This window comes from Siniperca chuatsi, linkage group LG24, assembly GCF_020085105.1.
Source record: "Siniperca chuatsi isolate FFG_IHB_CAS linkage group LG24, ASM2008510v1, whole genome shotgun sequence".
Classification (NCBI taxonomy): Eukaryota; Metazoa; Chordata; class Actinopteri; order Centrarchiformes; family Sinipercidae; genus Siniperca; species Siniperca chuatsi.
In genome coordinates this window covers 5,141,341-5,169,127 of record NC_058065.1, presented here as the reverse complement: position 1 = coordinate 5,169,127, position 27,787 = coordinate 5,141,341, and the positions used below count along the sequence as shown (strand labels likewise).

Here is a 27,787-nt window from a genome sequence, read left to right as displayed (position 1 = left end):
CCTCACAAGGTCCCCAAACACTTCTTTGACAAACACTACTCTAAACAATAAGCATGCTGCAGCGCTTAATTGTATCACTGGTAATATTTAATTGCCTTTTATTATCTGATATTAATGTTTGTTCCAGCAATATCGCACAGCTATCTTTAAAAAAAAATAAAGGATTGATGAGATTCCCATTTAAACCTCATCATCTAATTACCATAATCACTTTGGCATACAGTAATTAGCTGTATTCAATAACTATCAAACTCTCCCCAGGGGGATTTTTGCTCGACTTAGAAATTTGTCAGCACATGGTTCATCAAGCCTTAATGTGTGCACAGGGATTGAGTAGAAATGATCTGGAGTCATTCATTTTCTGTAACAAGCAGCAAAGAGAAACCAGAGAAAAACAAGTCACAGAAAGAAAAAAATGAAACTTTATTTGTTTTTATACTTACCAACACTTTAAAATTAAAACCTATATAATTACTCACAACTAATATAGATCTGCACATAGCAAATAAATCAATCAAAAATAGTTACGAAGTTCTATCACTTTTTTTTCCCCAAACTGCAATACACACAAACAAAATCTGAAAAAAAACAAAACAAAAAAAAACATGTCTAGTCATTCTTTTTTCCTGCTGTTGCTGCCACATGGAAAGTGGATAAAATTCAAGAAAAAGCATTTTTCAACAAGCTACACAGCTCTCCTGTATCTATGCTAATAAGGAAATAACTGAATAAATAATTGCACATTGCACCCTATTATTGCATTAGTTGCAGTTTGTTTCAAAGTCGCAGTATACTCAGCCAAATACACAAATGTAAATACAGTTTTCAAACACTGAGTAACACATGAATACTGATGTTATTAAAATCACACTGCCATCACTTACAACTCAATATTCCTGCTTAGTGATCAAATTCATATTACACAACAAGATCTTTGTCAAATGCACGCACCAACTGTGCTAATAAGCATTAGCAATCCTTGTTTTTTAATTCTTACATATGTGTACTAATTTGAAGCAGACATTTCAATGGTACACATGCACTGATAACAGTTGTATAAAAGCCATAATACCCTTGAGGATGTTCTTTACTGGTACAGTACTGTTGGGAAAGAATGCCCTCTTAGGTATTAACCAACTGTTCTAAAAAGCAAGTTTGCCAAAAAACATAATTTCAGTTTGTTCATTTGACAAACATTCCCATTGAAGTACAAGCTATAACAACTCAAAATAAAAAGAAAGACAAATTATATTTCAATGCTAGCACTACTACTTGAGATCACATCAAAATGTAAGAATTATTGCAGAATAATCATTGACTATGCATTGTTCAGTATAGTGATACAGCATTTGGTCCATTTACATAATCACATTTATGTCATCAAAGTGCTTAAAGTTAAATCAAAAGTTTGACATTTTAGGAAATATGTTTATTCGCTTTCTTCCTAGAGAGTAAGATTAGTAGATTGGTACCACTCTCATTTCTGTATGCCAAATATGAAGCTACCGCTAACAGCCAGTTAGCTTAGCTTAGCACAAAGACTGGAAACAGGGGGAAACAGCTAGCCTGGCTCTGTCCAAAGGTAACAAAATCCACCTACCAGCACCTCTAAAGCTCACTAATGTGTGACGTTGTATAAAGAGCGATAAAGTCCACATTAGAAGGTGGCTGGGGTGGTGGTCAAACTTCACAGGACTTTCAGCCAGTTTGCCAGAGGGTTTGTGTCCCATGTGCAACCACGTCAACATTGACTTATTTAAAATTTTAAGTTAAATAACATTATGTAGTAGACTTGCGTCACGTGACTTACATAACTTACTTAACCTATTTTAACCTAAACCACAATCTTTTTCTAAACCTAACCAAGTAGTTTTGTTGCCTAAACCTAACAAAACTGTGACCGTTTCACAACATTAATCATGTGTTTAACGTCATGTGACTTACGTAATGTACTTAATTGGTACGCCTGTCACTGGTACTTTCCAATGGTCGTATATGTCGTTTTGGGAATCAATGACAATCAACCTATTCTGTCGTTTAGGTATGAGGATGTGTTGGTGCTGGACTATATCCTGGTCCGGACCACTAACTTACTAGAGTCTCTGCTGGTTGTCTGGACCAAGAAATTCTGGTTTTTGACATTAAGATGTTTAATTATTTCATTATATTTTAAGCCCTCACAGAGTTTAATTTGCTTAGATTTCTCTCCGCTTAATATGAAGCTACAGCCAGCTAGCTTAATTTAGAATAAAGACTTAGAATAAAGACTGAAAACAAGGGGAAACTGCTAGCCTGACTCTTGTCATTCAACAAACTAGAAATAACATGTTAAATAGTAAGCTTTAGGTGCTGGTAAACTGATTTCTTCAGCTTAACAGAGGCAGGTGGCTGTTTCCCCCTGTTTCCAGTCTTTATGCAAAGCTAGGCTAACCAGCTGCTGGCGATAGTTTCATATTTAGCATACAGATATGAGAATGGTATCAATCTACTCATCTAACTCTTGGCAAGAAAGCAAATATTTCTCACAATGTCAAACTTTTCCTTTAAGCTCAGCGTAGGCTCTTGGAAATACAACAAAAGTAGTGGTATGTATGAAGAAATTGAGACACTGAAAATGCAGAATGTTGCTGTGCTGGACTGTAGATAATGTGATTTGACAATAACATTCAACAGCTGTTTGTATGTGTCAAAACTTAATTGAGCTCAGCTGAAGCTCGGAAATGAGATGACTCATGTTGTCCAATAGTATTTAGAGCATCCTTATGAGTAGAATACGTGAGGGATGGTTGAACTACTGAATCATACCAAATATCATCCACACCTCCCTCTCAAATTAAATACAATACAATGAAACTAACTTAGCTAAAGTGTCATGATCAACAAACAAAAAGTCATATGTCCATCACCACACTATAAATAAACAAATACTGGTTTTACTGAAAACCAGTGAAGGAGCAATTGTCATCCAACCTGTCCTTTTTTAAATAAAAACAATTAAGTTGCTGACATAGGCGTGACAATAAAAAGACATTCAAACGTAATGCGTCAAATCAACCGTATGACAACAAAAAGAACATGACAAGATGAACAATCTTGAAAAAGAGACTGAGTGGTCACGTCCGCCCAGGCCCCTTGGGTTCCCCCCCAATGAACCCCTGAACATTCCTTGGCCCAAAAAATACCATTCGGCTTCGTCCAAACGCTTAGGCCTCTTTGCCGTGAAGAGTCAGCTTCTTTCCCTTGTTTTTCGCTCTCTCAAAAGCCCCCCTCCCCACAAAAAAAATTTTTTTGCCAGCAGCCTAGCATATTTTCCGAGACAAGGGAAGGAAGCCGAAAGGTTTGGACGCTACTCTTGGCTTTTAAGTCCAACTAATTCCTCCCACATCAGAGGCAGTCCAGAGTAAAGTGTTGAATAGTCTATTGCATGAGCGCCGCGTAGTTGACTAATGTGCTAAGTCACAATAGTCCTTGTACAAAACAAATACAGTATAATAATAAGTTAGTAAACAATCATTTAAATTTTCAGTTAGTGTTTTAGCCACTGATTTTTCACTAATTCCCATTCATGCATCTATATACTAATAATCGGTGTTAATAGAAGGAGGCTATGTCGGAAAGTTTTTCATTTGGGCAGGGAGTAGGACTAGACGTGAATGGCCAAAAATGCTGAAAAAGTTTGCGGAAAAAGAACGGGAGCGCAAAGATATAATAATAACATTTGAAGGAGCACGTACACTGAACAGGTTTACTCAAATACAAGATACAACATTGAACACATGCAATATAAGCAATAATGTAAATATAGGAAATTAACATGAGAAGGGAGGCTCTAGGAGTGATACCATTGGCTTAATAGGGTCATGTGATGCAGCAAAGAATCATGGGTAGAGATTGGATTTGTAGTAGACAAAGATGCAAATTAGGACAAAAGCAGAACAGTCCAATTTATTTTCTCCAAAATTCTATCAAAATGTGATAATTTGGCTACATCCCACCACACACTTTGCCGATAGCATCACTGAGCAGCTGTAATATGCAAATACCTACGTTCTACAAAACTTTTCAGTCTTTTACTAGTACTTTTTTATACTTTTAAATGATGTTCTATGACGCAGCACTGACAGAGAGAGAGAGAGAGAGAGAGAGAGAGAGAGAGAAAGCAATAGATAGATAGAGCGAAAAAGATGAAAGATTTAACACAAGTTGTTCCTAATAAACATTCAACATGCTTCAACAGTTCTCTAAAAAACCTAATCAACAGAGGATTTCTTTTTTGTAATTTTTTAAAATTTAATCTGGCTCTCTGAAATAAAAATGAGCACCCAACCCTACCCTGACCTATAAACAACTTTGAACCAAGGCAGGAAGGTGGTCAGGGTTTTTCGGAGAGCCAGAGCCAGAGTCCGAAGGGCTTCATCAGGATTGTCTGCGGTAGTCAGTCATTGGAAAGGGCCAAACGGAGGAGCCAGTCAGGGATCTCAGGATGTGGTCATGGAAGATGGGTCATTCCACATGGCCGCCACGTCTCTGAACCTGAAGAAGGATCATTGGAAGTAAAGCAATAATTTCTCTTTTCTCATTTTCCTCAAAGAAGCCTGCGTTTAAAGCGTTGATAGCATCTAATTGGGCACTTTGATATTTCAAAACAGAAACATCCATGTCGTAGCTTTTACAGTACCATGAAAAAGGAGTCTTTAACAGCCATTGAGTTCTGACCTTGCATTGATGAGGTACTGGGCCAGGCTGATGTTGGCGGGGGTCCCTGTGATGGTGATCTGGCGCTCCGATGACCCTTCCATGGCATTAGCAATTTTGATCTGCGCCCCAGACATCTGACGGATCTCGTTGATTTTGGTTCCCTGGCGTCCGATTATGCAGCCTATTAGCTGGGAAGAAAATAGGATGGCCATGAAAGAGGCATAGCTACACAATTTTATCTGACACTATATTTGACTGGACATGGATTCGCCATGATGCATGTGAGTACGGGCCAGTCATCGTCATCCTTTCAATTACAACTTTAATACTTCTTTGGTCCAACAAGTCTTTTCCATTAAGGACATTCACTTTACAAAGCCAACTGCCTTTGGCTGCACTATATCTCTGCTGTGGAAAAGGACATCGCAATAGCTGCAGTTGAACTGCTGTCAGATAGTATCGCTGGAAACTTCAACAGGAAGCCGTGTTAAAAGATAATAAACCAGAGTTTTTGACATTGTGGTCCAACATTTGTGAGTGTGTGCTTTCATAGCAGTTAGTTCCTGGCCAGTGTCGTGCTTTATTTCTGTTTCACGTGGCTATTTTGGGAATTTAATTTATAAATGAACCAATCAATTAAGAATTCATCATTCTAATCTCTCTGTAAAGGGGTTTAAATATTTAAGAATGATTTAGCAAATATGATCGCAATGTCACATTGACCTTGATCTATGATCCAGTTATTGATTCCATTAGATGTTATATCATCACTAAGAGGAAAGTCATGGAAGGATGCCTGCTCATCTCTTTCTTTCATGGTTTTTCTGAAAGGTTTGCTGTCAACGTTTTAAATTTTACTTTTGAGGTACAGTATATTGGCAGTGACAAATTAGCCCAAAGTGACCACAAATGATAAAAACTGCTGAATAAGTGTGACAGTATTTCTGCAATAGTGTCGACAATGTTGTCTTTAAATACTTGTGGCGCTGGAGGCAAAATGAAACCTGTCAGTTTCTAAAAGAAAAATCTTTCATTTTGAATTAAAGTGTTGTTTGCAGTTTTGTTTAGAATTAATTCCCGTCAGGGGAAATGAAACAAATGACAAAAAAAAGCACTTGTCAAAATTCCAAGTGAACATTTTGCACATTATGACAAATGTACTCACATCATTGGGAATGGTGAGTTCATGAGTACTGGCCTGGTTACTGGCATCCAGACCTGCTGCTGCACACAGGAAGCAGACAGAAAGAGAGGAGGGAAGGAAGAGGACATAAAATAGAGTTTGGCACATTGATGAACTGTAGTCCTGGAGTTTTTTTCATTCCCTGTCTACTGACCAGTAGCATTTCTGTGTTACTGGAAAGTCTGGCTCAGCCCTGAGCAGAGCCTACATACACTGTATAGCTATAATACACTGACAATTTGAAATATAGTCCCTAAATGGGGGGAAAAAACAATCTGAGGTAATTGCATCATTAGAAAAATGATACTAAGGGAAAATCAAAAAACAAAATAAACCTCAACATCAACAAGAGCAGACCACCAGCAGGCCATGTCAATGGCAGTGCACCACACAGACCATTAGGAGGAGAACGACGAAGAAGAATAAAAAGAGAAAGGACAGAGACAGGAAAAGAAGAGAAAGAGAAAAAAGGAGGAAGAGAATGTGTTTTTCTCTACAGGTAAAAACAAGAGAAGGAGCTTTGGTAAAGAGGGTCGTCGTGTAGGTGGGTACGTACCGGGGAAGGCAGGGGTGGTCTGTCCGAGGGGGGTAAAGGGGGTTTGCTGCATAGCCAACTGGTGGAGCTTGCTCAACTGCTGAGGGGGGGAGGAGGAGGACAGCAGAGCTATGAGGTCATCGTTAAAAACATACTCACACACACACGCACACACATATATACACACACACACGCACACACACACACACATACACACACACAGGTCTGTCCGAAATGCTACAAGAGTAGAGAGAGGATCTGAGGAGAAGTAACAACACAGACAGGTGTAGGACAAGAGAGAGAAATAAGGAAGAAGAGAAGAAGAAGCTTATAAAGGACTTAGCCTGAGTTATGTTTTGAAATGCACATGTGACCACGTGCAGAGGGCTTCATCTCGGGGGACCATATTGGGGTTTTTGCACATTTCCAAAGCAAATCATATTTATCTTTTAGAGTCATTTCCTTAGTTTGGTTCCAGACCTCTGACTCGCCGGCAACATCTCAGATTTTTTCATTGATTCTGGCAATTGCTGATTGGCGGCTGTTTCCAATCAGAGCTTGGTAGGTGGGATTAAGAATGGGTACGGCATCTTCCTGTGCCAGAGCTACAAAAATGCCAAGCATGGATGAGATTGAAGCAGTTGTAGAGGTTGTTTACATTTAACGACTCGTTAAATCAGCATATTTCTTTAATCAACATGATAAAGGTTAACTGCTTCTAGCAACCTCAAACGCATCTGTATTGACTGAAAATTTTGTCAATGAGACAAACCACAACTTATTGATTATTATCGTGTTATCAACATGTCAAATTGAATAAGTGGAAACTGAATGGCAGTTTAGATGATCAGACATCATTTCCTACCTTAGTCAACAGATGTCATTCCTTTCATGATTAATGAAGACGTGACTTGATAAAGCTAATTCGTCACAGTGCACTCCATGTCGACTTAATTCTTGTTAAAATGACATGAATGCAGTTGCAAACAGGGACTCTTTCAGTCTTCTGGTTTTGATTTTCCAGCAACATAGCTTAAGAATGAAATACTTTTTGGCAACTGACATTTAAGTCTTGAATATCAGGACTCGTTAAACACACCAATGAAGAAAAGTTCTCAAAATGGTCCCAGCACAGAACTGCATTACATTTTGCCAAGAAAATATTGAATACATTTAAAAGCAACACAATGTTTGTGCCTTTATCAAGCAAGTTCCAAGTTTATTCCAATATCATGTTAAAGTAAAGTGAAGCCACCAGCTGCTTGGAAAGAAGGAAATCACTCTAAAAACTTGTTTTAAAGGTCCCTTAAGGACAATAATTCCAGTCAAATTTGGTAACTTCTTCAGGCCAAGCCCCATGAGGCTTAATGCCAAACAAAGGGCAGGGAGTCAGAAAAGTTAGAAGATATAGGAATTACATATCAGAAAAAAAGCTGTATTAATATTAACAATTAATATTAATATGGGTGGAAAGAGAGAAAAGAGCCTGCGACTGAAAGAGAGAAATAAGAGAGAGGAGGTTAGCACTCACATCTGGATGTGGGATGGCGTACTGTCCTTGAATGGTATAAGCCTGCAAACATGGGAAGAAGAGCTTATTGTTATCTTATTACATCATCAGAACAAAAATAAAACACATACGGTATTAAATACATTTTTGACAAGGTAAAACTACAACAAAATTAAGCCAAAACAAAATATAATTTAAGAAAAATTATATTTCTACAACTCAAGCACTCTATAGACTCATATTTTTTATCTTTTGAGCTATATTTTTAGTCACATTACAAGAAAGTCATGCACTATAGACTCCCAGTCATGTTCTCCTACTATTCATCAACCCGATCCAGTTGAACTAAATCAATAAGGGACAACTCAGACAGTGGGGAAGTGACGGGGAGGGTGGGGTGTGGAGGAAACCAGAGGAGCGGCCCTGAGAGGAGTAATGTGACTTGACCTATTGGATGTGAGGTTTGTAGGGGTCACAGAGGTCAGAACTGAGCTAAATTTCATTTTAAATCAGCCAAGACAGCAACCAGAGCGATACTGTTACCACAAAAAAAAACATGTCAAGTCTCAAATCAACTAGAATTCAACATAAATATGTTTTTAGTGGTTAATCGTCAGTTTTCCTGTTAACTGATAAATGGATTAGCATGACGCATGCTAATGGTAGTCAAATATGAGTTATAGCAATTAATCGATCAGCTGATCAACATAAAAGTTCATCTGTAACCATTTTTATAATTGATTAATTGATTATCAAGTCATTTATCAACCAAAATGCGAAGAATTCTCCAGCTTTCAGCTTCCTAATTGTGCAGATTTGCTGATTTTCTTTGTCTTATGTGATAGTAAAGTGAATACTTTGGGGTTTTAGGTGATTTAAAGGTGATTTTTCCAACCTTCAAGCTACTTAAGGGAAAATATAAGGGGAAAACTGGATGTTAAGGGGTAAGAAGCTCATCTCAAAACCAGCTGATTAGGTAAGAGATTAAACAATTTCGTTCAACAATTAATCAGTCATGGTAAGAGATTCAATGTTCAATTTACTTAAATGATTCGAAATTCAAAGTAAGTAATTTTTAAAGTAAAAATGATATCACGTAATTGGTTCCAGCTTTTCAAATGTGAATATTAAGTTAATTTGTTAACTTATATGAAAGTAAACTCTTGAGTTTTGTTCTGTTGGTCAAACAAGCAGTTTGAAGATGCATTTTTTAACTGTCTTCTGGCAGTTTGTAGACCAAAATATTAGTGAAATGATTATTAAATAATAAGCAGATTGATTGATAAGTCAAATATAAGAGCCCTGGGGATTGGAGTTGGTGTGAGATGTTTTTTTCTGAAATGCTACAGTTAAATGAATAAAAGCAGAAATGGGTTAGGTGGAAGCTTATATTATGATATCTACAGAAGCACTGTTGCTACCACCTCCCTCCTCTGTCACTATCTGCATATTAGCTTTAGTTTTTTGTGTTGTTTATCCTCCTGTCATTCACACCCAGTCCACTAGTTGCCACTACTGAGTTTTTCCTTCTTCTTCTTCTTCTTTCCTTTTCTATGCAGATCACCTGATTTAGCCTGCTGTCTACACACCTGCCTCCCATTAGCCTCCCAGTCTAGCCTGCTCTGTTGCTTTCCTGTCTGGGTTTGGGTCTGTCTGTTTTGATCATCTTGCTGTACAAGTAAATTTGAACATGACCAGTGTGTCATGTCTGCTTTTGGTTCCATGCCATGTTCCAGTCTAACAGATGTGTTAGCCCAGCTCTGTTATCAAAATCAAGGTTATTTCTTTCTAGGCAGAGTAGCTAGCATGAGGGCGGTCCAATATCATCAATTCCAAGATTATGAATGAATGAAACATTTGAGCTGTCAGTTTAGTATAGAAGTACATTTTTAGTTATTTCTATATTTTGACTTGAATCCCTTTTGATTCAAGTTTGCCATTTTGTAAGTAAAATAATTTTTTTGCTCTGTCCATTTAGGATTAGCATGGAGTACCAGCAAATGGGATCACAAGGATGTTTTCACTGCCTCTGTTCTCATCAATTAATAGGTAAGTTTGCTAATTTCCCCCCCAAAATCATTGACACTCATGTCATTATTAAAATTCTCCATTAACGACTAATGCCATTTAACCCAGTTCTGGTTTGAGTGGCAGCAGGTGATGGATGACAGTGAGGGCACAGTAAACAGCAGTGATGGTATCATGCTAGTCGGGGGACAGATGGGGGCAGTGAGGAAGGGAGGAAAAGTGAGTAAAACCTGGTGTGACACTAACAGGCAGTGGCTGGTGCTGCAGTAAGAGGCTGAGGTTGGCTGTGGACGCCCCCAGTGGGTCTGCTCTTACCTGGCCACCTGAAAAAATGACAGGGGTGGAGGCAGGCTTGGGGCGGTAGGGGATGGTGGCACCTTTCGGTGGGGACTGAGGAGAGCAAAGGAGGAAAGAGTGGGGGGAAGAAGAAGGGTGAGATGTGGAGAGAGTGTTAGAGCAGAAAGAAATAAATAAAAAGAGAGAGAGAGAGAGATAAAGAAAAGAAGTTGCATAAAGTGAGACCAAGAGGGACAGTGCCTTAGGGAAGACAGCCTGTGACACTCACACAAAAGTGCTCAATTCACTGTGTGTTCATGCTGACATAAAATGTCCAAATCATGGTTCAGTGCCCAACTAAACTTGGATTTACCTGGAACATCACTTTCAACTGGATAATGATGACTCTACTGTACATACTGTATTTTAAAATATTTTTTTTAAGTCCATATTCTGGAGACTTACAGTCATGTCACATATCTCCTAGTATCCATGGCTGGTGCCATCATGAAGGCCCAATGGAGAACTGGCTGTGCAGATAGTTCAAATTAATGGTGCAAGAAAAAGAGAGACAACTACAAAGTGTGTAGTCCTTTGATCCAAACATTAAGACTTGTATGTTGAGGAGAGTCAGCTGATAACCTGAACAAACACTTGGGTTTAGGCTTTTGTACCCTGCAAGATACATTAAATCAAATAATCCTAATTGTGACATGTACCTACAAGCCAGTATTGTTAGTTTCTGCTGTATTTGTTACTGTAGCTAGTTGGGAAGCCAAATGTGTTTGCAGCAAAACAATGAAGGGTATCTTTCTAGATTTCCAAACCAAGACATCAAAACACAAAAAACAATCAGATGCATCAGTTATGAAATATTAGCAGTCGATAACACAGAAATTGACCAGCTTTATTGACTGCTATTGACTAGCAGGAGTATTTTTATCACCAGAACGCCCTGGATACAGCCCATCAAACTCCTAGCTGTGTTAAAGTTATAATCCGTAAGATTTTGATGACATCAAACCCTGTTTTCAGCAGTTGGTGTTTCCATTTTTAATGGCGTAGTCCGCCATTCCCATACAGGATTGCCTTCATACGTACAAGAGATTCACAGCAAATGATGCTGCATGTAACCCATTGTTAGTGTTTGTAATTTTGCTCATGCGCATGATGGAAGAAGGCCAAATATTGATGGCCTTCTTTATTTAAACAGTGTGTTTGTTTGGCTGCACTGTAAACAGATACACCAGTGGCTCTTCTGTTGTATTTCTCACAAAGTAGAGTGTTTGCTGTAGTATTAAACCACACTTACTGTTACCACCAGTAACTAGAAGTTTTGCCAAATACTCCAGGATTGAAGTCTTAAGGATTGTAACTGTAAACAAACAACTTTATCTCCCATATCAGGCATTTCAATCACAACACATGTTCAGTGTAAATACAGTTTCCTTCATTTTCCCCTCCCTTCCCTTTTGTACCTCAAGCATCACCACACATATCTGTTTGACACACTGGATGATGGCCTCTGGGGCCCCTGAGATTGTCACTGCTCTCTCGGTGGAGTTGGGGAGCATGTCACCTGCAACCTGGACCTGAGCTCCTGTGGACTGATGGTAAGAAGAATATTTATTAAATCAAACTTTTATTGAGTAAAAAAAATCATGTATACAATAAACCTTTAACAGAGCAAATTTCAAAAACGGATACCAGAGCTGTAAAAATTAGCTCTGACCTTTACATACTGGGTATTATGCAAGATTAAATAGAAATAATATGAACCATGAATATGGGATTTAGAAAGCTTACATGGGAACTATATGAACAAAAAATATGTGATTCATGGCACCATTAAAAGGAAGTATTGTGGTTGGTGAAATCCCTCCAAAACTGGAGCATTTCCTCTAAAATCTGGTAATATCTCTCTTTATATGGTATTTATAGAGATCATTAGTTTAGAGGAATACTTTTTACTTTTATTTGTACTCTACCTCTCTCATTTCTTTGATTTTGGAGCCTCCTTTGCCAATGAGGGAGCCACACTGGCTGGCTGGGACAACGAGCCTCAGGGTTACAGGGGGTTTACTGGTGGCTGGACTGTTGCTCATAGAGTTGATTATATCCTGAGGGGAGGAAAGACCAGGTTTTATCATCAGACAAATGCAGCAGTTACTGTACGTGCAGTGGTGGCTTTGGAGAAATCCACCGTCATGCATGTATCCTGAATCAGTAGAAAGTGTGGAAAACTCTCTCTTGGATGTCACACAGAAGATATTTGAAAAGTTGTCACAAAACTACCTTCAAGTAGCTCTTCAGATTGCACAAAGCTATCACTAGTATATTTTGCATCATACATTCAGCTCTTGTTATTATATTCTTCATATATTAATATTTGTCAACATGTTGACATCTTTTTTGACTTCATACACACCAGTGGTGGAATGTAAGAAAGTACATTTAGTCAAGTACTGTACTTGAGTACAATTTGAGGTACTTGTACTTGAGTATTTTCATTGTATGCTGCTTTATGCTCCACTGAAGCGCACATGCCCCCTCAATTATTTGAGATTTAATGGCTTTAAAGAATATTTCAACCTGCATTAACTGATATTTTTGGCCTCTTGAGGGGGCAGCGGAAACACGTTGTGAACACAACATTGACATATCATCACCTTTTTAAGTTGATGTGAAGAACTTGTTAGCAAACAGTTGCTTATTTACACATCCAGCAGGTACGGAGCAACATTAGCATTCATTTGAATTCGTGTTTGTGTCCACCTGATGAATGCAAGTCCAATATTCACTCGCTTTTAGCTCTATTTTTGTTTTTTTTGGGAAATGTCTGGCTCATTAGAAGCTAAATGCTCCGCTATGTTCACCAGCGACTCTCTAACCGTGTCTGTCTGCTGTTTGGTACCGAGCAGGTAGTGTTCAGTGGGTTTTTAGAGCTTTTTCTCTAAAAACTGCTGAAAATGACGAGAACAGTGAGAGTGAACCAGTCTTTGCCTGTCAGCCACAAACCTTCAGGTGATTTATAGTCAACAATGAAAGGTCATTAATTGTTTGGTTTTTCTTTGAGTCAAGAGAATCTTATCTATGCCAGCTACAAAATGTGTTCAAAATCTGCCGCTGTATACATCTCCATGTAATGTAATACAGTCAAGCCTCTGACACACATTAAATTTTATTTTTTTTATAACAAATTAACATCATGATGAGTTATATATTTCAGAAGGAAATAGTGTACTTTTTATTCCACTATATTTATTTGAGAGCTATAGTTATCAGATTAATATTTTACATTTAAAACAGATGATCAGGGCAGGTTTATCTGTTGTAGTGGAGACACTTCGGCTCTGTCTGGCTCGAAGCGTGCTGATACGGCACCCAAATCAAAACACAGTACTGGCCCACTTTCAAAGGGTGCTGCAAGGTTAGATCAGCACATTTCTGTCCTACATAACAGGGCCAAGCCTGCTTTGTATTCCATTTGGAAACGAGTCAGAACAGACATTAAAGCATAGTGGTAGAATGTAACTAAGTACATTTACTCAAGTACTGTGCTTAAGTACAAATTTGTGTTTAAGAACAAACTTTATACTTCTACGCCACAAAATATTGTACTTCTTATTTCACTACATTTATAGTTATATTTTTGCACACAAAACATATGAAGATCTTATAAAATATGTTGACATATTGATATGTTGACATGTTGATATGTTTTGTTTTAGATGAAACTACTGTACCTAACAATATATACAGGTACAGCTGAAACAATGAATCAATTATTCGATTAACTGAACATTTCATGGTTCCAGCTTCTCAAATGTGAAGATTTGCTGCTTTTCCTTTTAATTATTTTAATAAATTTTTAATATTTTCAGGTTTGGATTGTTGGTTGCACAAAACAAAGCATTGTGAAGGTGTCACTTTGGGCTCTGGGTCATTGTGACGGCTTTTCTCACTATTTTCAGAATTTTTACAAAGCAAACAATCAATCGATTAAAGGAGAAAATAATCAGCAGATTAATCCATGATGAAAATAATCATTAGTTGCAGTATATATCTAATGATATATAATAGTGTAACAGTCACAGGGGACATCTTTTTGCATTGAGTACTTTTACTTTTAATACTTTAAGTATATTTTCTTATATGATTCTTACATACTTTTACTAAAGTAACTATCAATTATTTTACTTTACGTGATGGAGTATTTCTATGTTGTGCTATTAGTACTTTTACTTAACTAAAGGATCTGAATATATCCTCCAACACTGTAGCATATCCAGTGCTATTGACTTAGTATAATGTACGTGTGCAATACAGGAAAAACGTCAAAAAAAGACTTTGTAGTGTTGAGATGGATGTTATACCTCCTCAAACTTATAGGCTATCATGGCAAAGGCCTTGAAAATAGCATCTGTTGGCCCGGTGATGGTGACTATCCGTTCAGGGCAATTCCCCTCTGAGATGTTGATACGGGCACCACTCTATAGGGCAAAAAAAGGACATGATTAGGAGACAAAAACACATATTAGGAGTTTTAAGAATAAAACACTATTTGCAGACAAGTTCTACTTACATCTTCACGCATTTTCTTCACCGTTTCTCCTTTCTGGAAGTGAAGAAAAGGAACATTATTGAGATGCTTTGTGTATTTCCCGCAGGTGTTATGATGCTTTACATGGTCTGCTTGTTCCGTTTGTGATAAATACCTTTCCTATGATGCTTCCAACCTCCTGCAGAAACACACAAAAAAAACAACGTTAGGTGTATTTGTGCCACGGGGGCCCTTGAATTGATCTATTTTCTTTTGACAGATAATTGGAAATAAAACCAGAACAAGAAAGTTACAGAACAGGAAATTAAACTCATTGCCGAGAACCTTTTTTGTGTTTTCGTACCTTGCCGTGCATCAGCAGCCTGATGGTGAGGGTCACATTCAGTCCACCTTCTGATTGGACCTTGATGGGCTCCATGTCGGGATTGGATGTGAAGGAAGGGGCGTGGTGACGTGAGAAAGGAGTTCAAGGGCCAACGCGAGTGTGATGGTGGAGTCAGCCAACCGGTCACCTGCCAGATAAGCAAAATAAAAACACACCTGCTGTTATTAGGCTGAGCAGATAGTGAGCCGGGACTGAGCTGTGTCTCCTGGCTGTAGATGTGGACACCGAGGCCCTTTAGTTAGTTTAGTGATTGTAAAATTGCAAGTCAGTAATGAAAATATAGTGTAGTACTTGATTCGGACAGTTTAATGTTGATATTCAGCTACCACGTGACAAAAAGCAGGCTACAAACCATGCTACTCTAATGCTAATACTAATTATATTCTTTTTAAATTCCCTTTTAAGATGATTAGACTTTTTGTCACATGCCGCTAGATAACAAGTTAATTTTTAAGTGCAGGACGACTGGAATAAAGTAGAGCTTCTTGTTTGACAAATGGAAGAAATCTGGATTAACACCAGGCTGGATTAGCAACAGGGGAACTGTCCCGGTTTACTCCTCCTGGTTTACTGTGTAGTTTGTGCTAAATATTCATCACTAAAGCACAATATCAACTTATATTAAGAAAAGGCTGGTTATAATCTATATAAAAAATCCCCCCAAAACAACAATGTGTTATTCCGTCTCTCAATACTTGCTGACTTTTTGTCTGTGGCTCATTTGTTCCTACTGAATATGTAAATCTTTAGAAAGGGATCATGAATATACTCTCATCCTTAAAAAAGGCTCAGTGATTTCCTAAAACATCACGGCACTGTAGTTTTTAGCAAACGTTACTCAAACAGGATTAAAAAGTGGATTTGTTGGGGACTATTTTCAGTTGCAGATTAATACACATTCCATATTTCTGACAACAGGATGGTGTACCTGGGATTGATAGTTTTTGACAACAATGGAGCTCTATTGCACAGAGGAATACGATATATCAGGCTTTGGATACACACACACTTGGTAGTAGATACATTCATTGTTGGTTTTGGTCTTTTCATAAGAAATATATAGAATATCACCAAAAATATCCTTTTAAGGTGGGTCTTATTTTATTGACCTTGTGACCCTGTCTTAAAGAGGGTCCTAAAATTTTGTTTTAGGGATTTTATTTCAGTTTTGTGCTTATATGTTGCATTTTCCTTGATTAGTATTGTTAATCAAATTACCCCACAGCAAACCTGGGGCCTGGTAGCATTTTAGTACAGTAAATACACAGAAAGAGGGAGAAAAAGGGGGTTAACTGGGGCCCAGCATCTGATTTCTGCCCCCAGGGGAAAAATCACAAGATGATAAAAGTTATTGCAGGATGTAAACATGCTCCAACAATGCTGGTTACAAACATTTTCAATGATGTACTGAAAAATGAGCAGTGGTCTCCCTGTTTACAAAGCCTGACGCAGTACACAACAGTTTGCAATAAAAGCCATTGAAATGTAGGTCAGCATATGTCTCTTCAGTCACGAGATGAGCCATCGAATGTTGAGCACCATATTTATTTTTGTCGAGCCCATTTCAGCTGGAACCCATCTAATTCTGGCTGACAAGTGATGTAATGACTCAAGCGAGACTTCAGTTACGAGAGTGACCACAGGAGGGCGCTGCAGTCCTGACAGTTGGTCTGAGCACTTCAAGCACTGCAGGCAGGGGTGGTTGATAATTTAATCTGGTACAATTCAAAAACACACAGTAACACACATTTTGTTAATAAATCAGAAATGTCTTTAAACTGAACACGCATTTAGTTTGTGAGATTTTAGAGAATTACCCAGCTTTAGTTAACGTCTCTAAATGATGACAAAACAACATTTAAATGATTGTTACTAAATTTAAATAAATTATATAAGGGAAATGCATTTAGACTGTGAGAATGTCGGCATTCAATATTTTAAGTTGAAATAATAAATGTAGATGATTAACTTGACTTCTCAAATTATTAAAAATGAATGGAATACAATCAATTATACCAGGCAGATTCTGAGGGCACAGAGGTTTAACAGGGAGATTCAATTAACTGTCGGGAGTTAGAAAATGTGAATTGAAAGGAATTAATATTAGATATTTCCTATTTTTTGTTCTGTACCAAGAAAACAGAGATGTAGGCAGTCTTATAAGTACAAGAACAGTAAAAAATATTGATGATTTACTTTATTTCACACCATGAACCTTCACATCTTGAGCTACAGTTTGCTACATTTTGAGTTTGATAAAATCATAAAACATATGGAGGGAAACATCCACAGCACTAAATATGAGATGAATAATATTTTTGCTTTCTCAGCAGCCTGCTAAAAGACAATATGTGGAAAGAAAAAGCTCCTGAAGCAGCTGACCTTGACTGAAGAGACAGATAAAGTCACTGTCTGCCAATCAGAGGCATTGTTGCTATGTGGAAATGGAAATGAAATCTTCCTCCCTCCCCTGTGTGATCGCTAATTAGCTGGTGAAATTATACAGTTATGGTCTCGGCAGTTGTTCTGAGTGAAAAGAAATATTTGCAATTAGTCAAACAAAATCCATGAAATGATTGGACTGATGACACAAACTTGAAAAGGTATAGATGCTTCGGTCCAGGTTATCAGGTGGAAGCTGCTTGACCTTGCTGTCACCCTGTTGAGGCCTTCATCACCAACACAATACAGGACTGCAACTAATTTAACAGCTAAATTCCCCTGGACGGATCCCCCAAAACAAGATGCCTAAGCCACTGAAGGCCATTCATTACTTTCATATAAACAAAATACGACCCAAGTTGGGGAATATTCTCTTTTTACATTAATTTCAACAAATAAGTCGTTAACTTTGTGTAGATTTTGTGGATTTGTGGATATCTGCTAATTGATATTTTATATTTGCACTCTGGGTAAATAAAGTTCTATCTTATGTTGTATTCTCTCGTGTTATGTGTCGTATAAACCATACAGGATAAGCATAAAGCTCTTAGCTTCAGTAAACAGAGTTTTACTTTAATGTTAATGCAGCTGCAACTAACGATTATCTTCATTATCAATTAATCTGCCAATTAATTTCTCCAATAATCGATTGATTGTTTTGTCTATAAAATGTGTAGATATTCAGTTTACTGTGATATAAAACAGACTCTGATATAAAACTGATTAATTTTCTGTCAAGCGATTCATCAACTAATTGTTTCAGCTCTAAATGTTAATTTTCCAAATAACAAACACGACTTGATTGGTCAGTAAAGTAGGTGGACTATAACATCCTGAGCAGTTTAGGGCAGATGTATGTATATTGTTGACTGGTTGATCATATAGAAGCACACAATGATAGCATAATTGTAGACTAAATGTAGATAAGTCACTTAATAAATAAACAGATAAACAATGATCCCACAAAGAAATTCAAAATTGTCTTATTGTTGATACTTATGCTCATTATCAATTACTCTGATGATTATTTTCTTGAGTGATTGATTGTTTTGTCTATAAAATGTCAGAAAATAGTAAAAAAAAAAAATACTGATCACGATTCCCTATAGCCCAAGATGACGTCTTCAAATGTCTTTTTTTTTTTTTTGTCCGAAGAACAGTCCAAAACCCAAAGATAATCAGTTTACTATGATAGGAGAAGAAAACCAACCAAATATCATATTTAATAGGCTGGTAACACACATATTAGTTGAAAACATTATATACATTGATAAATACACTGAGCATTTTTTATTTATAGTGACATAACTTCATAATTTCTTTATCATGTAGAGACAGTTTTTTATGAAAACTTTTAATTTTTGATATTTTCAGTCATTTACAATGGCACAGAAACTTTCACAGAGTTGATAAAATCACTTCACGTGTAAATAGACTATTATAGTTTGATGTCTTACATTTTTCTCCTGTGTTTGTATATAAATAGTAAACAATATTTTTCTTCTATAAGAGAATTTTGAGTGATTATCACTGAAGATTTATACGGTGTTTATTGGGCTCCTGAAGTCAGACCTATAGCTGAATTTGTGCAGAACAAAGGAAACCATGCAGGTAGAGGAAGGACAGTTTAAAAGGTGCTAAATTTCCTCCTGTCGCTCTATTAAGCGACTAATTGATTCAGGTCTAGTTTACATGTCGTTATAACATATTGCGAGTTGTAGACTTTATAGTTTCAAACTCAACCTGCATATATTTAAAAAAATAACACTTTTATGACTGTACCATCAGCCACTGGCTCCAGAAATCGTTCCTGCTCTAATCTGCGCTGCATGCAGAGCTGAGAGCTGAGGGATGTGCTGGTTGGAGGCCAGGGGAGGTTCGAGAGATAAGGACAGGGATTCTGTTGCCAGCTGTCTCTCCAATCTCCCAGAGGAGACCAGATTACATAAAAAGCCTTAATCCGGGTTTAAGACCCAAGCCAGCGGTGCAGGTCTTCTCCAGGGGAGGGGGCAGAAAAAAACAAAAACCTCCAAGATTGACGACGGGATTCAAGCTAACGTTGATGATAGATGGCACAGTGTTTGTGATCCGCTTTCAAGATGAGGTTTTGGGGGGCAAAGAAGTGCTTAAAGAAGAGTTTAAGTGCAGCAAAACAGACTTTCACTCCAAGATTTCTCTTTGAAAATTGATGTCTTTGACTCAATAATTTAGTAATTTCTCATTTGTATGAGTTCTGTGCCCACTGCCTGTCTCCACTTTTGCACAATAATGAACAGCCCCCTTCCCTGTTATTAAAACACAGAAACAGGGATACTCCGCTGTAGATTTAGGTCAACAAAAATGAGTCTGTTGGACCTCAGAGATGAACGAGGTCAGTGTTAAGAGCTGCGTTTGAATAGTTGTCCTCCCAGACTGTATTTTGCTCATACATCCTGTAGCATAATAGAATTAGGTCAAGGCCCTGTGAATCATTTGCCCCAATGGGTTTTTTTATTTTAAGGTCTGAATTTCTTACTATCAAAAGCTGCTTTTAAAAGCTACCAAACATCCACCTAAAAGCTCATATTTTTAATAAATTTCATTATTTAAATCCCTGCTCTGTGGCCACTTCTACTGATCATGTTAAACATATTGCGCATGCATTGATTTAATAATTTTCCTCCCCTGTCTCTTTGTTAATCAGGCAGGAAGTTGGGGGTGGGAAATGAGAAACACGAGAGGGATGGCAGGGAATATTTCATGACATCTGATGGGGAAAGTGGGTCATGCTCGGTGTTGCAGTGCTGCTAGCCTCCTCCTCTATGGCAGCTATTGAATTAATCACGCTTTACGCTCGGCTGGACAACGCAGTGCACAAAATGCCCCCCCACACACACCTCCCATCTCTCCCTGCGTCTGCTCAGTGCTCGCCACAGAAAAGACTTGTGCATTGCTCTTGAAGAACTTGAATCTAAGGGTCTCTTCGCTTTTTATCTCTTTATGTGCTCCTAACAATGAGGAGATGCTGCTCTTATGCAGAGCAACTGGGGTGTAAATGCTGCAAGAACACTCGCAAATTGATTATAAAAGCAAAGTTAAAGGGAAATATTTGGCATGTGAAAGTGCATTTTTTTTAAAGGACTAGGTTAGGATTATTGATGCTATTAGAGTATATTTGTGTTTAAAGGCATAAAAATTTGTGTTATTTAAAAATGCTGAGGGTTACATGTTTTTATCTGCATCTTTGTTCTCTTGACTTTGACATTTGGGATTACTGCAGATATGGAGGCATCTCATTACGCACTCACAGCATATAAACCTGGACGCCCCTCTTACTCTGCCCTGCACTGCCGGAGCTGCTGCACAGCTTAGTGACCATCAACTTGCTTTTTGCCCCTTTGACATGAATCCAAATCACTCTATCCAGAGTCATTTGAGATCGGAGAGTGTTTTAAAGCGTGAAAAAACTGGCATGTATCTAAAATATATCAAGAATAAGAGAAAAAGTTTAAGCTTATAGCTTTGAGATAACTTTCCTTTGTCTTTTGTTGTGGTTTTGAAAGGTTAGAATATAAAATTTCTGCCCAATGAATTCAGTTTTAAGCCATTTTTATAGATTTAGATGCAACCTAAGACCTTATGTGGAGAGGAAACAAATCTAGGTACAAAATGTAGGTTAATCAATTCAAAAGCTGTTGCTGTTTGCATTTCAAGAGGTAAATGATAGATGAAGTCACTGTTGGTGTCCTCTTGTCTCTATTTATAATTCACCTTCTTGAATCCAACCTCCACTTGTATTTGTACTAGTATTTTGGACTGAAACTGCTAATATGCGAGACTTTATGCTTTTATTTTTTTAATCTGATTTTTTAAAATTAAATAAGATTAAATGATTTTCGTTAAGTGGTCCTCATCAGGATAAATTTAGATGATCATATGACACAAACTATCCACTGAAACCCCAAAAAACTATAAATAATAAAAATAAATGTAACAAAAAAACACATTAATGAACTTAAATATCTGTACATGTCGTCATATGAGAAGAGTGTGGCCCAATATCAGATTTTTTAAAACAAGGTTAATTGAGGGCGTTGCAGCATGTAAGTTAAAATAGGTTTTCATATAATTATGTTGCCAAACAGTCAACACAGAGTCACACAGAGAGATGCAGTTACACTGTCAATAAAACAGCTGACAGAGAGAGAAAGACAAAGAGAGAGACATCTAAAATCCTGTAAGGAAAATCATTAAATGGACGGCCGGCAGTCTAATCTAGGCCAAAGCTCCAGTCATCTGTTCCGTCCTAATCCACATATCTACAGATATGTCATTATAACGTTTTGATATAAAACCTTCCGTGACTGTACACCAGAACCTGAACCGAAGCTGCAAGGCCAAGGTTTCACAAAATTAATCTGCAGTTGAAGAGCAACATTTTTAATTTGTAGCAATATTGAACAATACATTTCAAATGAGATTCTGTCTTTTTGGGATAAATGGATAAACAGTGTTTAGCAGTGAAAACGGGGAAATCAAAAAGCAGCATGAAAAATGGGTTTTATGCCTCTTCAATTTGAAAATGTGACAAAATGCATTTTAATGCCTTGCAAAATCTTGAATAGAAGAATGCAAAGTAGAGTAAACTCATTAAATTTGGTATTTTAACGGAAACTATTTGCAGGTTGTCATTCTTTATGGTCAGACTTGCCCTGATTTTCAAGTTCCCATGTGTGATATTTTGCATTTGGAGGAATGCCAGTGCAGGGATTCATTCTGTCCTACTGCTAAGCAGACTTGCCCTTTAAAAATAGTCCTAATGAATCCCAAACTATGTTTATCTGCACTATTCAGATGCTATGAAAGGAGGTGTCCAACTCTGAGCTCTTTGACCTTTTACAACTACTAACTTTAAACAGCTGCATTCTCAATCTTTTAAAATGTTCAGCTCTTAAAATAGATTAAAGCGACATTGTACTGTAAATTTGAGATTTACTTTCATGTAAGCAGCCTTTTCTTTTAGTCCAGTTTGGCAAATGGCTGCTTTTCAGTGAAGGGTGGTGACTCAGAAAGTTCAAAGTTTAAATGCAGAGCAAGGCAGGGTCATTTTCAAGGTAAAACGCCAAACTGTGTACAGCTATCAAATAACTTACTTTTAAAGAGGGTACCTCTATGGTTCTGCCTTTCTGAAAGTTTTCTTTATATTTGCCATTCCAGACATTGTTAGAAAGCTTTTTTAATCCTCATTGCTGTTTCTCTGCAAAAAAGCACTTTTCAAAACATTTCTAACCAATGAAAACATTTGATCATTATACTTATTGCCATTGGTATACAGCCACACTACATAGAACTTTTAAACGTGGGTAGCTATTTGGGATTGAGCACCATTACCTTATCCATGTTGTCGAATGCTTACAAAAATAAGTAACGAGAAAACATACTGACAGCAACACAACACAGTTAAAAAAATTACATTCAAGCGTGGAGTAGTTTGTAATCATAGTTTTAAATTGACCTGTAGGTACAAATGTGTTGAGTTTTAGTGTGTGTTGTAAAATGCTGTGCAGTACAAAAACCAAAAGCAGTTTTCCCAAATTTAGTGTTTCCACGCGGGACATCGAGCTTCAACCAATCACTAGATCGAGTCAAATAATGACAGTTTAATAAGGAAGTGATATTTTTTGGCAAGTTGCCATTAAGGGCTTCATTAATTAATAGAAAGCAATGCCTGTCACGTCTTACTGTTAGAAATGCCCACCCAACCTTATGTAGCAAATGTAGCCAATATGTTAGACCCATGACCGGGGAGATCTCCTGACATACATGTTTGTGCTCCAATTAAGGATGAACAAAAGGAAAATTAGTGTGCATATAGGGCAGCAGAGGGGGAGCACAGAGGGTGACCTCGTTGATCCATATATTTTTACAAGAGCTGTTCAAAGCATCTCAGTTCCGCATGGAGAAGCATCTCACTTTCAGGACCATTTGCCTCTTTCAACTCGTAAAAATTCAGTTTGGAGAATAAGAACCTCTTAGAGACAAAGTTTGTGACAGGGAAAGTAACAGGAATGAAGACTCTGCAGAGCAGGAAAAAAAAGGATGATAAATAATTGCTGGCGATGGTCTCTCCTGTCAGATAAAGTAACTGTAGGCAGATCGAGTAGAAGAAATCGAGAGGAGTTACACTGAGTCCTGAGGATTTCGCCCTCAGTTTACTGGTATATGAGCAGCTCTTGTCTCGTCTGGCGCAGGCTTTTGTTGTATGTGGTGCGGTGCGGCGGAGTGGGGGTGGGGGTGGGGGTGTCTACCCCATCGGCCTTCCTATACGCCACTATGACAGTGCTCTCAAGAGCTGTCAGCCCACATCAGCAGCCCAGCATCCTGATAGCTCAGCCTAAATCACAATCAAAACTCTGGCCACCACATCCTCACCACAACCAGTCAAATCAGAGAATGCAACGAGCAAAGAAGACACGGGGACCAACTATCACCATGTAGCTTTAAAAGTACCTCACAGAATACAATGTGTTGGCTTAAAATAGTCAAAGCGTAGGGGGGTGGGGGTTCCAGTGAGTCTGCGCTGGCAGTGGCACAGTGTAAAGGGCTTTACAATGCAGGCACACCATGTTGTGCTGTGAATGCGGTGCTAAGAGCTGAGCGTTAAGTCGGCCATTTTAGATTTGCCACAATTTGTAATGTGAGATCACTGCTTGTCACAAAGTCATGGCTTCCATAAGCGAAGCTTTGGCCGAGCAGTCATGCAGAACGGGTCAAAAGCACGTCCCCTTTTCTTGAGTTTCCCTCTTTTAGCTAATTGTTCTTGTCATTCTTCCAAACCCATTTCAGTCATTGCTCTATTTTAGTATTGTCACCTACATACATTTGTGAGCACATCAGACTTTCACTGTTGATCGCGCTACCAAACGACAACCTTTTTACCCAAACAAAGGAGTTATTCATCGGCGTATTTCAAGTCGAATACAGCTAGCTTTTGAGGTCATGACGAGTGACATTTTCGGTCTATGACTAGCCGAGAATAAGGCCATCAGCAGCGTTAATATCAGTGTGATGATAATTGGAATAATGATCTTGGAGTTAACTGATGTATCAATTCCATTGACCGTCATGTTACATTATCAATCCTACAGTGAAAAAGGGCAGTCCAGCTTCATAGTGAGCAGGAGATAAACAGCAGTTCTTCTGGTTATCATTCGTTTCATGTTCCTCATTCGTGGCTAATTCTTCAACAATAAAATCGCTCATGCTTGAATTTAAGCCAAGACAATGAACACCCAAACAATGATAATCACGAGACCCACAAAAGCAAAATCGACTGACCATAAAATTGACTATTCTCTGGGGAAAACCAAAATATTTCCACACTGCATACAGTCACCTTATTTGGGCGTGCTGCGGATAACTTCCGAAAATGTTAACTTGATCTACTTCAAATAACCAAATTAGATAACGAGTCAATAAGTCGTACTGTGTCACAGCTTATTATTAGGATAATGATTTTTCTTGACTGTGGGTAAGTCGTCAAGTTAATTAATTATTGAATGGCATCACCCAACTCAGCGTGGACCTGAATTTCATGCAAGTTTTCAACAGTTTGATGCTTTTGGAAGTCCAGAAACCATGTAAATTTTTTCTAAAAATAAATTATGTGTTTGAATACTAGCATTATAGGACAAAATGCTAAAGCACACGTGGCCTATGATTTACCAAAGGATTCTTCATAAGAGCCATAAAAAGAGAGTTTACCTTTATGTAGCGCAGGATACAGTAGATGACGACCACTTTCGGCGTTGAAAGATTAAAAATTGCAAAGGGAAAATTATTTTTTTTTCCCTCTTCCTTTTGCTCTGCCCATGACAAACTGTGCCACCCTATTGGTCCGTACCACCGGGTCACATGAGCGACCAGAGGAGCACGTGACAGTTCTCGAAATTATATGATGAAATGAAACCGACTGGCATCCTCAGTGAGCGCAGTTTTTGTTGCCACGGTGCAATACTCTGTTACCATACTGTTTGGTGTCAAGTGTAAATAGGCCGTATGATGAGGCGTAATCTGAGTGACCATCACCCACCGCCCTGTCAGCCACCCCCCTTAACTCTGCTCCAACAAAAGGGGTGTATGCCCAGTGAGGCACTCGGGCACCATGGGGGCATGTCTGGGGATGAGGTGGTCTGAATCAGAATTGTAGCCTCCAGGGCACTCGTCTATCCCAGGGGAGGGTCGAGCACCCCTGAAATCCACCAAGCTATCGTCCTTGTCATTGTTGATAACAATCGACACAAAAATAACCCAGCCACATGTTCAAATAAAGCCTTTCTTAGATTTAAAACAAACTGAGGTACGGCTGCCAAAGTGCTTTGTTTTGTGCAGCCATGAGGGACTTGCTCAGGACAGTTGAGGAACTTTTTGGGCTTATGCAACCAAACACCTCAAAGAAGTAGAGGTCACACACACACACACACACACACACACACACACACACACACACACAAGACATACACCCAACCCCAACAGTGCACAAACACACTCTGTGACATGCATATCCTCTCTGGCCCTCTGCTTTTTAATCTGGGTCTGTGTATGTGTGTGTCTAACTGTGAGTGTGTATGTGCAGAATTACAGAGCTTTGGAGGCATCCCATCCAGATTTTCCAATCCAGCCCTCATGTCAGATGGACAGTAGTGTGCAGAGCTTAATCTGACATTATTAGGGTTGGATGGCAGCAGAATGTTTAAGGGAGCTGCTAGGGAAAACCAAACAGTGGGGTTGTGCTGTCTGGATTAGGGACAATGCAGACAATGAAGAATGTGTTTCATCTCATTGTCAATTGTTTTCATTTAGCTCTCTCCATGCAAAATCCGGTCTTAGTCCTATATCAAATAAAATAAAGGCTCGGTAATGAGGCTCCCAATTTGCATGTGCTTTTAATGTTTGTACCTATACAACACAAAATGGTAACCATGCCTGTACCTATCCACTCGACTGTAAAATAGCCCATGGGATAAACTACAAATAGAGCATTAAATTTGCTCCACATTGAACCATAAAAGGAAGAGTGTGGGGGGTAAAATAGAGCACCACGTCAAAGGAAATCTGCTTTATATTCGAACAACACTGCTGGCTCACCTTCAAAACCCAAAACCAAGACTGGTGGCAGCAATGGGGAAAAAAAGTAGTTAACATAACTTTCTTGTATCATTAAGTAAAGTCTAATTCTCATTAGGACTAAATCCTCAGTCCTTTGAGAAGTGACATATAATCTGTCAAAGGTTGTTTGATTATAGTATTAATGGATTAGAGTGCCATAATAAGCCATCTAAATGGAAAAACTGAAATCATAAATAATTCTCTACTGAATAAATCAACAGTAATTGTTAGTTGAAGATCTCTATATCGGGCTAAAACCTAAAAATAAATCTTTGTTTAATGGAAGTGGTCAAAGTCAAAGGTCAAACTGCTTACCGGTTAAGATGTGGGGAAGCTCCTGATCAGGACAGAGGAGGTGCAGTCTGGGAGTTTAGGACCAAGATGGCAGATTATGGGCACACTAAGGGCTGGGGCAGCTCCCAGGGCCCTATAAATTGACTAACCCCCCGCCCTCCAGCAAGGTGATGAACCCAGGCTGATCCAGCATGCACAAACTCCCCCATTACCACCCCACCCCTGCCAGAGCTTGTCCTCATAGCCACCCATGTGTCCTATCAGGGTGCCAGGGTCCTAATGGAGGCAGAAGGGCGTGAAGGAGAGAGTGAGGGAGATCACAGGGGCAGTCAATCCAGTTGATTGCTGATAGACACAGGAGAGTGGCGAGAAAAGGGGGCTGAGTTGACCCTTTTTAGTATCCATTTGTGTGAAAAAAAAGTGTATGAAAATTCCCACTGTTTAAAAATGTAAGGAAATTCCACAAACTCTGTATAGGTGTAGAAATCTGGGAACATCTTTTGGGAAGCCAAGTATTATCAGTACATTTTACCAATGGGACATTTAACAGGAATAAGTTGTTTCATACATTTGTCTTTAAAGTCTAACTTAAGTGGAAAACCAAAAAAGTAAGAATATAACTAGAATGAAAAATGTCAGAAAAACTCTACAACTTAGAAATGGAAAGTCATGGAAAAATTATGGAATTATGTATGTATGAGAGAGTGACAGGTCATATTGGCTGT

At 38.3% G+C, this 27,787-nt stretch overlaps 2 protein-coding genes across 7 annotated transcripts in view; one reads left to right on the top strand and one right to left on the bottom strand.

Annotated features, from left to right (window-relative positions):
• Positions 1–399: 399 nt before the first annotated feature.
• LOC122871802 (poly(rC)-binding protein 3-like) lies at positions 400–27,232 on the bottom strand. Of its 6 annotated transcripts, none has more exons than XM_044187196.1 (13): positions 27,084–27,232; positions 15,138–15,306; positions 14,949–14,972; positions 14,816–14,848; positions 14,607–14,723; positions 12,219–12,350; positions 11,709–11,837; positions 10,201–10,344; positions 7,948–7,989; positions 6,438–6,516; positions 5,864–5,922; positions 4,717–4,886; positions 400–4,533 (listed from the first exon to the last, which is right to left on the bottom strand). In XM_044187196.1, the coding sequence occupies exons 2-13, from the start codon at positions 15,210–15,212 to the stop codon at positions 4,479–4,481; spliced, it is 1,059 nt and encodes a 352-aa protein (XP_044043131.1). In that variant the 5' UTR covers positions 15,213–15,306; positions 27,084–27,232; the 3' UTR covers positions 400–4,478. The 6 variants fall into 6 exon arrangements, with proteins under 6 accessions (XP_044043131.1, XP_044043132.1, XP_044043130.1 ...); XM_044187197.1 differs by lacking the exon at positions 27,084–27,232 and adding an exon at positions 25,365–25,645 and having other exon boundaries at positions 6,438–6,513; XM_044187195.1 differs by lacking the exon at positions 27,084–27,232 and adding an exon at positions 25,365–25,644.
• Positions 11,734–27,787, top strand: part of LOC122871803 (fibronectin type III domain-containing protein 4-like) — a 59,314-nt gene continuing 43,260 nt past the window's right edge. Inside the window, exon 1 of the mRNA XM_044187202.1 lies at positions 11,734–11,843. The gene's annotated coding sequence lies outside the window, so the exon portion shown is untranslated. The remainder of the gene's footprint in view (positions 11,844–27,787) is intronic.

Excerpts from the sequence above, each read along its gene's own strand:
- LOC122871802 (XM_044187196.1), bottom strand. The coding sequence starts at position 15,212 with ATGGAGCCCATCAAGGTCCAATCAGAAGGTGGACTGAATGTGACCCTC. Across the intron at positions 14,849-14,948 it reads TTGGAAGCATCATAGGAAAG|AAAGGAGAAACGGTGAAGAA; the intron begins GTATTTATCACA and ends CTTCACTTCCAG. Across the intron at positions 14,724-14,815 it reads TGAAGAAAATGCGTGAAGAT|AGTGGTGCCCGTATCAACAT; the intron begins GTAAGTAGAACT and ends TTTGCCCTATAG.